The sequence below is a fragment of the Rhagoletis pomonella genome, unplaced genomic scaffold (genome assembly GCF_013731165.1).
Source record: "Rhagoletis pomonella isolate Grant_MI unplaced genomic scaffold, Rhpom_1.0 Rhpom_scaffold_00009, whole genome shotgun sequence".
Lineage (NCBI taxonomy): Eukaryota > Metazoa > Arthropoda > Insecta > Diptera > Tephritidae > Rhagoletis > Rhagoletis pomonella.
Window position 1 is genome coordinate 23836011 of NW_023458563.1, and position 11065 is coordinate 23847075.

An 11065-nucleotide genomic window follows, 5' to 3' on the forward strand; every position below is an offset into this window, starting at 1 on the left:
ATCGTGGCTTGGAGGTCTGAAGGGGCTGGATCAAGGCGTCACGCGCACCGTACCGAGGATCGGCCAGGCTGGGGGCCCCTAAATAGCCCAGTCGCGAACGGAGCCCTCTGGGAGGCGGCCACACCCAGGATGTAAGTAGGCCTTACCTGGGCATCGCGGATCTCTGCCCGGGTGGACGAACCCCTTTCTCCGCAGCCTGTGGGATCAAATATGGATAAAAAACAAATAACAACAACAACAACAAAAACAGCAACAACAACATCAAAAACAATTTATAAGGGACCGGCCCCCTTAAAGCGTCGGAAGGGTCCCGGCCAACTAAACAAGGAGCTCAAGCGATGCAGAGTACCTCCACCAGCCGTAGTGCGGTGACAAATAGCGGGAAACCAAGGCCAATGGTGAAACCGGGCCAAGCTCTCGCAAAAACGAAGGAAAGTTGCGGAGGGGTTGCTCAAAGGAGTCCACCCCGGGAAACTCCTGGCACCAGTGGACGCCAACCTGGCATGCAGATTGCAGCCGGGGATAAGGCTGAATCTGGGGCGCAGGCCCCGGGCGGTCCTCCCGCGACACCCACGGCCTTCACGAGGCCTGACCAGAGGCCAGAACCAGCTGCAGCGGGCTATCGACAGAGGAATGCTCGAATCCTGCAAAGGTTCACCGCAACGCCTGACCTGTGTAGCAAGGCGAAAGAAGAGCATGTGAAGGAGATCCTCACAGAAATCGACTGGGCAAAGGCAGTCCTGCCCGACTACCGCAAGCCGGAGGAGAAGCAGCCGCAGGCGCCCTCCAGTAAGCGCAATAGATCGGGGGAAAATACGCCCAACCATGCAAAGAGGGTCAGAACGCAAGGGCCTTCTTTTGCTGAAGTAGCCAAGGAGCAGATCCTGCTCGGCGTCATTGATGAGAGCAATGAAGACAGCCTCACCCTGAGGCAGCAATGGAAGTGGGTTAAGGCCGCGATGGCCGACATTGCTATCAACATTATGTTGGAGAATCCGGGACCTCCGCCAACCTGCAAGGGAGCGGGGTGGTTCCAAAATAACATCCGCGTTATAGCATGCGAGGATGCTAGATCAGCGGAGATCTATAAGAAAACAGTCGCAGGTATTGGAGAAGTCTACCCTGGTGCGAAGCTCAGGGCGGTCGACTTCAAGGACCTACCGGTGCGACCGAGAGCGAGAGCATGGTTGCCTTGCAGGCCAGCGGAGCCAGAAAGGATCCTGCAAACCATAAGGCTCTATAACCCGGAGCTACCTACCGATAATTGAAAGGTGGTAAAAATTAACGAAAGCGGTAAAGCGACGATGCAGGTTGTCCTGCTTCTAAATAAGGACTCCACAGAGTTGTTGGAGCAAAAGAGCGGGGTCATACGTTACGGCTGTGACATGGCCAAAATTAAGGTCTACAGCAACGACGTAAACGCAGCGAAGAACCTGATCGCGGAGGTAGAGCCGGAAGAGGCCAACAGCGACGTGGAGATGGAGGAAGAATCCGAGCAGGTTGATCCGATGGACGACCTGACCGGGGGTTATGCCTCATCGACGTCTTCGCTGGGGGTCGGACGCATGCTTCGGCTTTATACGGAGGAGGAGTTGATCGAGATGTCGGAAGACGCGGTCAACTCCACCCTAATAGGCGACGTGGGCGATAACGGCCAAGATGGTGAAGGTACTGCAGATTAACATTCACCACTGTAAAGCAGCTTCAGCTGCACTGCTGCTCCATCTAACAGCTAAAGGGGCAGCCGACATCGTCCTAATCCAAGAACCTTGGGTGGTGGGACAAAACATTTGTGGGCTGAAAGCGCCGGGCTACAGACTGGTAAGTGGAGCCTCAACGGGGAAACCAAGGACGTGCATATTGATAAGTATCACACTAAAGCGTCTCTTTCTTCCACAATTTAGCGACGAGGACACAACAGCGGTCAGTCTAAGTGCAAACGGACGACCAATTAAGATGGCATCCATGTACCTAGCGCACGACAAGGAGGTGCCAACTATCTGCATTAAAGACCTAGTGGCCAGCACGAGGCGCTAATTTTGGGAGGTGACGCGAATGCTCACCATCACACCTGGGGCAGCTCCGATGATAACGAACGGGGTGAGTCACTTTTTAATTTCATACTTAGTTCTAAGCTTGTTATTGAAAATAGGGGGAATGATTCCACTTTTATTACAAAATCCCGAAGGGAAGTTCTGGACGTTACCCTTATCTCTGAAAATGCGGAATGTCTGGTCGGGAAGTGGAAGGTGCTTGAGGAGCACTCCTTTTCCGACCACCGATATATCCAATTCGAGGTATTGGGGAAACGCCCAAGGCTCCTCTAACTAGAAACTTGCGAAATGCCAACTGGCATAGGTATCGGAAAGAGCTGGATAGGCTTTTGCCACAAGATAGAGGAGCTGGAATATCTTGTCGACCATTTTACGGGGGCCTGCAGTAAGGCAATAGACATTGCATGCCCCAAAAAGCAGCACCGGGGTAGGAAAAAGCCACCCTGGTGGAATGAAGAAATCAGGATTTCACGCAAAAACTGCAGGAAAACCTTCAATCAGGCTACTGCGTCTGGTAGTGAGGGACATTGGGAGACCTACAAGACAACGTTACGGGAGTACAAGAAGCTCCTAAGAAGGTCGAAAAGAACCTCATGGAAAGACTTCTGCAATGGGGTGGAGTCTATCTCAGAGGCAGGCAGGCTCAGAAAGATACTCTCAGGTACTGCCCAGAAAGCCCCAGGATGCTTGCAAAGACCTGACGGCTCCTGGACAGAGACCGAGGAGGAATCACTGGATCTGCTTCTTTGCACACACTTCCCGGGTTCCACGGATAGCATGCCGGTACAGCCACATCTAACTTGAGATCTTTCGGTCACTGGAGATTTCCTCACTAGGGAAAAGGTCATCTGGTCTATTGGGACATTCAAGCCCTATAAATCAGCAGGTCCGGATGGCATTGCCCCCATACAGCTGCAGCAAACACTTCAGCTAAGCTCAGCGTGGCTACACGCTATAATTAAGGGAGTATTAGCTCTTAACCATATCCCTAGAAAGTTGAGGGAATCAAGAGTGCAGGGAAGAAGGCAGGGAAGGTGTCTCACAATAACCCAAAGGATTTCAGACCCATCACCTTGTCGTCATTTCAACTGAAGGTTATGGAGAGACTGGTGGAGGTCCGTATCAGAGAGTCGGTTGGTGACAGACTCTCTACCACACAACATGCTTATACGAAAGGTAGATCTACAGAAACGGCGCTGGATATAGAGGGCGCCTTTAACAACATCATGCCGGGCGCGATAACGGCAGCACTGGCGGGCCTGGGCATCGACTCGCGCTTAGTTGCGCTCGTAAACCAAATGCTGAGATGAAGGGTGGTCCGGGCGGAGCTGGCGGGGGTATCGTTGACCAGGTTCGTAGAGAGGGGCACCCCGCAAGGGGGAGTCCTATCCCCTCTATTATGGGTCGCAGCGGTAAACTCACTGCTGTGTGGCATGGAGGGGGGTGGCTGTAAGGTTATTGCGTATGCGGATGATCTTGCACTAACAGTAAGTGGGAAATTTCCACAGACTCTATGTGACATTATGCAGGTAAAACTGAAGGAAGTCGAGAGTTGGACAAAAAATAACGGGTTAGGGGTAAACCCAAGCAATACAGAACTTGTACTGTTCACAAGAAGGTACAAAATCCCCCCATTGATAACACAAAGGCTGGCACAGACCACACTAAAATTAAGCGAATCCGCTAAATATCTGGGGATAGTCCTAGATAAAAAATTAAGCTGGATTCAAAACACCGAAGAGCGGGTGCGGAAGGCCACGGTTGCCCTATACAGCTTCAGGAGAGCAATCGGCCAAAAATGGGGTTTAACCCCGAAGGTAGTGCACTGGATATACACCGTCGTGGTGAGGCCCATACTTCTGTACGGGGTAGTGGTATGGTGGCCAGTGCTGGAGAAGAAAGTAAACATTATTAAATTACAAAAAGTGGAGAGAACGGCCCTGATCGGCATTAGTGGTGCTCTCCGCACAACACCTACTATGGCAATGAATACGATCCTCAACATCATACACATAGATATTATGGGACGACAATACGCTGCGTTTGCAGCCCTAAGACTACAGGGGCTTAAAAGCTGGAAAGCGGCTCGCTGTGGTCACACTACAATTCTGAGAAACCGACAACTACCGAGTACAAAGGACTACTGTACCAAGGCTCACTTTCACTAAAGGTTATAGCGTAACGCTACCTAGCAGGGAATCATGGCTCGAAGGAGTTCCGGGATCTAGAGATGCCATAAGATTCTACAGGGACGGCTCCAAACTAGAAAATAGGGTAGGAGGAGGCGTTTACTCGGAGAAATTGGGAATAAAAAGATCATTCCGACTACCTGACCACTGTAGTATCTTTCAAGCCGAATTGGCAGCCATACAAGAAGCCGTGGACAGCCTAAAACTAGCTGTTATCGCCACTACGAAAATATTTATATACTCAGACAGTCAGGCGGCCCTTATGACTCTGTCACTATAAATTCGGAAACAGTTGCCAACTGCCGCAAATCACTTAACGTGATGGCAGAGTAGTTCGCTTTGCACCTGGTATGGGTACCGGGGCACAGTGACATACCAGGAAATGAGAAGGCAGACGAGCTTGCAAGGGCGGGTACTTGCTCTCCACTTTCACCAGCTTGGAAGAGGGTGGGTATGCCACTCGCTTCCTGCAAGCTCTTACTAAGGGAGAACTTCCTTGAAGAAGCGGCCTCCAGATGGGAGCGCACTGAAAACTGTAATACAACGAAGCTTACATGGCCAAAATGGGATGTACGGAGATCGAGAGAAATTCTCACTCTCAATAAAGGCGATATGTCACTGGCCATTGGTCTGCTCACAGGACATATTCTGATAGGAAGGCACGCAGAACGCCTCGGGGTTAGTCACAACGACTACTGCAGGAGTTGCCACGACGAAGAAGAGCCTGAATCAATAAGGCACTTACTCTGCGATTGCCCAGCACTGGGCAGGAAAAGACAGAAATTCCTAGGTATAGGTCTTCTAGACGATCTAGGCGCGACTGCTAAGTTTGGAATACGGCAGTTGCTAAGGTTTGCAGACTCCACAAACTGGTTTAAGGAATAGGGGTTTTCTTTGGATCCATGTGGTATCACAATGGGCCCTGATCGGGCCTAAGTGTGCTGGCGCCCTATGGGCCTAGCAGCCACTTCAACCTAACCTAACCTAACAATGGATTAGTAAGTAGAGAAAGTAAAAATATATTCGGAAAATTTAGACATACCATATACTTCACCACTATAGAACAATTGATAAGTGATATTAAAGGCGTATTACACCCAAACAATATTAACGCCATAATCACTACAGAAGAAATTCTATATCAAATAAAAACCACACTAGTACAAACTTTCCCAACAACTAATTTTGTAATAGCAAATGCATTAGTCAGAGACATCACTGACGAAAATGAACAGAATGAGATAGTTGAACAAATACACAGAAGAGCACATAGAAATTATAGAAATAATATAAAAGAACTCTCTGAGAGCTATTACTGGCCTAACATGCAAAGAAGGCAGCACAAATATGTGAGACATGTAAAAAATGTAAATACGACAGACGACCGAATAAATAACTTTACGGAAAAAAACCAATACCAAATGAAGTAGGTACACATTTACACATGGATACATTTTTTATGGACAACCAAATATATATAACTACAGTAGACAGATACTCAAAATTCTGCTATATAAGAAAAATACCAGATAGGAAAAACACATACATATATTTGAATGAAATACTATCACAAATATTCCCATACGCAACGAACCTAACAACCGATAACGACCCGACATACGTTAATGTAGTAGCAAAATCTGTATACGATCGACTACATATACAGCACACAGCAGTGCCACCACAACATTCGACAATGAACGGTCAAGTAGAGCGGACGCACAGCACAATAGTGGAGCTAACTAACTTACTAGTAAAGGAAACCAAAGGCAAACACGAAGAGGTAATATTCGAAGCAGTACGACAGTACAATCAAACCATTCACTCGGTCACAGGACATAAACCCGAGGACGTGTTTTTCAACAGAGGACGATACGACTATAAAGTCATCAGAAATAGAATTCAATATAATCAAGAAAGAGATATCACCCAACAGAAGGCACCGAACAAACAAATTACTTACAAGAAAGGAGATATTATTTACGTTAAGAGAAGCCGAAGAAATAAAAAACACGATAGATTCATGAAAAAAATAATTGAACAGGATAACGGTAGAACAGTCACAACAACTGATGATAGAATAATACACAAAGATAACATCCGTACGAACTAGAAATGATACTCATAATAATAATAATCTTGCTGTGCATAAACAGAATTAGTTCAGACACAAATATTACAAACCTGAAAGGAAAAGATTATATATTAATAGAAACGAATCCAGCTTTTATATTTCATAGCCACGATTATTTATATCATATTAAAAATTTAACTAGAATATTAACACCATACCAAAATATATTAAACTCAAAATATAATTTAGATTCAAATCCTGAAATGAAAATATTACACCAAAAAATGGAAATATTAATAAAACAGATAAATCCAGTTAATAGATTTAGAAGAGGATTAAACGCATTAGGGACAATATTAAAATGGATAACGGGCACACCAGACCACGATGATGAAGTAGAGATACAGACAAGAATCAACCAATTAATTGAGGGACATAATAAACAAAAAATAACAAATAGTAATTTCGAAAAAATGTTAAAGAAATTAAACCCCAAGGATTTCTCTGAAAAATTAATACTCACAGAAGTCTACAATGAACTAAATACTCTCCTAACTACAATTAATTTAGCAAAAAATAACAACTTCCTGTCAACTTCATTAGACTTAGAAGAAATCACAGAAATCATTGCGAAAGAAAAAAAACAAATGTTTTAACCATAAATATTTCAGAATATGCAGAAATTAAAATTGTTAAATTCAAACAAAACTTTGTAACAGTTTACAAATACCCAAAAATCAAAGAAAAATGTGAACAATTCTACATCCACTCATTAGCTTCAAAAAAAGGAAAATTAATTATGGATAAAAATATTGCTTTATGCAAAGGAAATCAATACGTAAGAATCAATAAATGTAAAGATTTTATAGATCAAACTATATGTAAGCAGAATAAAAGGGACGAATGTACAATACAAATATTAGAGAAAAATAATGCTCAATGTAAAATGATAAAAGAAATGAATCCACCCTTTATTAATTATGGTAACGGAAACATTATTATTAGCGGATTAAATATATTAAACAACTAGATTTTAGATGGAGATTTTTCAATTTATTTCAAAACCAATAAAACATTAAATAATGAAGAATATATAAACATTAAGGAAACTATGGTAAAAATACTCCATAAAAAGCATAAAGAAAATTTAGATATATTAGAATACTTAGAATCTCAATCAGAATACAAGGTTAATAATCTAGACGAAATATCATCCATATTTGTACCAATTGAACAAAATCCAATTAAGGCTACATTTATAACTATATTAATTATAACCCAATTAATCACAATAACCAAACTATTATTAGAATTTAGAGTAAAGAGAAGGAATATACTTTATCAAAGAGCACTAATACAATGTCAAAAAGACTATGAAGAAAGAAAACGAAAATTACTAGAGTCCAAATTGTAAATGAGGACATTTAATTTTAAGAGGGAGGAGAGTTAGTGTAACAGAAAATACACTACTGTACCGATGACATCATCCAATGTATGATACAGAATCAGTAGTTTACATAAAAGATTCCTGTTGAACATTATCAGCAACCAAAACATTGTCAGCAAATAAAAGATTGAACATTATCAGCAACCAAAACATTCCTATTGAAGATTATCAGCAACCAAAACATTCCTATTGAAGATTATCAGCAACCAATAAACAAAAGAAACCAGAGCCTATAAATAGAGGATTAAGCATAGAAATAAGTTAGTCTTCTATTATACTGAAGCATATGAACTTCAGGTTAGAATTGATTTAAGTACATCTTGGTACCAATAAAATTATATTTATTTATGTACATCGAGAGTATGAATTTAACTCGCTCTTTTGCATTGGCCAACACAAAAGTTCTTATTGGGCGCCGCGAAGAAAGCGGGCATTGGCTAAAATCGCCAGCTAAAAGCTTCTAAATAAAAACTAAAAATTCCGCTAGTTACCGAATGCTTAATTTTACCGCTAAGTATAAAATAAAGTTGCTAGATCTAGTGTGAAAATCTCTAAAATCGCGGCCCATCCTAACATGTACGTCTTTGAGCTATGAAACAGTTGAACAATTTTATTGAGCTTGATGCCAGTTTTAATGAAAAATTATGAGGAAAAACAACAATAATTTACATATTTGTAGACGTTATAGCTGCTGTTTTGGAGATCACCCCATCAGCTCATCAGACTTGTTCACCGCGGGCACTGGAATATGAACCAGCGACCTCGGATTACAAAGTCAGTGGTCTACTCACTGGACCAAGTTCGCCACGTAAACTGTTGTTGCTTTTCCACTTTATCATATGTCAACACAGCTACAATCAAGGTCGTCTATCCTGCTGCTACTTAGACTTGATCATGTGCATGTTGTGGGTTTTTTGTTAATATTATATTTTTAGGATGTTTATCTTTAAGGTGTGTTCGTCCTTTGCTTATTTGTTTTTGTTATTTGCGACTTTATAACAATTATCTTCAACAATTTTACCGAGCTTAATGCCGTTTTTAATGAGAAATGGTGTAGACAAACAACAATAATTTACATATAGTTAGAAGTATTAGACTTCTTCACACCGACTTCGGACTACAGAGCCATTGGTCTACCCACTGAGATAAGTTCGCCACGTAAACTGTTCTACGCGATGTCATGCCTTGCCTAAAATCCGTCCCGATAAGACTTCAGAATTCGCCCGCAAAAGTGTTAATTAAATTCCAAACTACAGTTTATCTATATGTACTAATATATATTTTGAAAGCCGTTTTTTTCCTGTTAGTAAAGCTCGAGATCGGTTGTACCGTTTTTTTTGAAATTATGATTATAGGTTCTGGATGGATTTCTCATTGTATAAGGCAAAAACGTTTAAATACTTCTTAAAAATGGAACTGCAGGACTTTAAAAATCCTATAGAATCTAACATACATGCCCACTCCGGATATTAATTTTCCGGCTTTTTCCGATCCCGGGATTTTCGGCATGGCGTTGTCGCAATCCCGGGATCCCGGGATTAGTCCCGGGATTTAGATATTCATTTTTTCAACGGCTGGAATCGAAATAATTGCTTCTATATTGTTTGAGAAGCTCTCCTACCATGAAATAAATAATAAATAAACGGGTTTGTAATCATGGTACAATAATTACACATGTTGTCTTCCCAGAGAGCGCATATTCCGATTTGCCTTATTTAAATGATATCATTGTTGCCCACATTGAAACGTTTAATGCTGGAAGTATCCCTTTTTCCATACCCCATATACCATATATATGTATATGTTCACGTATTTTTTTCAACAAACCATCTTACAGAGAACTTATTCAATTTGCAAAAGCCGGGAAAAAACATTTTTTCTTTTAAATAAATTAAAAATTTGTATGGCTCACTTAATTCCAAACGTTTTTTCTTTTGTTTTGAAAACTTATATACAGCCATACATGTAAAGGTGTTTTCAAATGTTGAGTTTGAATCAACATCACAGCGCGTGATTAGTGCATTATATCCCTGCAAAAAATTATGCGACGAATCTCTAAAGAGAGTATTCCGAGATTAGTCTCAGTCGGGTACAAATGGGCATTAATTAGTCACAACTAGTGTCATACGGGTATTATTGGAGATCAATTAGTCTGGACTCATCCCTTACGGGTATAATTGGCGATCAATTAGTCTCATACTCATCTCTAACGGGTATTTTTAACGATTTAATGATGTGTACGCACTTAGTCAATGAAATTTCATGTGCGGCGTTGGCACATAGAGAGAGTATTCGCTTAACAAATTTGAGCACCCTGGTTCGAATCGCGGCTGGCGCAAATTTTTATTTTTATTATTTTACAGTGACTAGTCGCTTTTTGTGAACGTTCGGGTATAAAGGGGAGTAATTAGTCTCTTCATAGGACATGCTCGAACAAAAGCGAACAGTTCATTCCATATAAAGATATCAAAAGTGTTATTACTCGCATGTTCCTTTGCGATTGCTCCCGGAGTCATCCCGGATTAGTCGCATTTTTTGCAGGGATCATACCATGTATGTGTGTATGTGTGTATGTGTTGTCACCGCTGTGCATGCTTTGTATACCATATACTTTCTTAATTACATATTAAAAAGCATCCGAGACGTGCAAAACGCCATCCGTGTAGTGAAGAATGCTTCATTTTAATACGGGCGTATTTGAATTGAATATTTACATTATATGTGAGTAAGTGTAATGGAAAGATCCATTTTGTTACGACTTTTCACTTGATTTAAATACGAACATTTTTAAACGGTAATGCAATAAAAAAATTGTATTCTTAAAACGCGTTATTTTTCTCAGTGAGGGATAATGTTATTAACAGCTCAACCTTATATTACCTGCGAAAGTTTTTCTACGCACGCGCGCAAGTTTTTCTCATTTGATAAACCCAAACCAATTTGAGTGCGTGATTTCTCAGAATTGCATTACTGTCAAATTTACAGAAGTTTGTTAAGAAAAATTTGAATCCATAGTCGCGTCATAATGCCAATGAGTATAAACGTCAAATCGAAATGTCACGCAAGACAAGGTTGGCCCGTAACAATTCTTCCCGATAAAAATTGGTCTTTAAAGTGTAGAAATTTGTACTATGGTTAGGATTGCATGTGGTGGGATTTGAACCCGCGGCCTCGGTGCTTAAGTCAACACCTCAATCTCTACGTGTTGTAATAATAATAAAGACCGGCGCTTACACAATATGTTAGTGTTTGGTCGAACTTCTCCTCCGATTTGTCGCGTGGGTCTTAATGTTGTGGCACA

General features: G+C 41.7%; 1 protein-coding gene across 1 annotated transcript; it reads left to right on the forward strand.

Moving 5' to 3' along the window:
* Nucleotides 1-854: 854 nt before the first annotated feature.
* LOC118745649 lies at nucleotides 855-2024 on the forward strand. Its single transcript, XM_036479193.1, has 2 exons — nucleotides 855-1821; nucleotides 1905-2024. The coding sequence occupies exon 1, from the start codon at nucleotides 1305-1307 to the stop codon at nucleotides 1680-1682; it is 378 nt and encodes a 125-aa protein (XP_036335086.1). The 5' UTR covers nucleotides 855-1304; the 3' UTR covers nucleotides 1683-1821; nucleotides 1905-2024.
* The last annotated feature ends 9041 nt before the right edge of the window (nucleotides 2025-11065 follow it).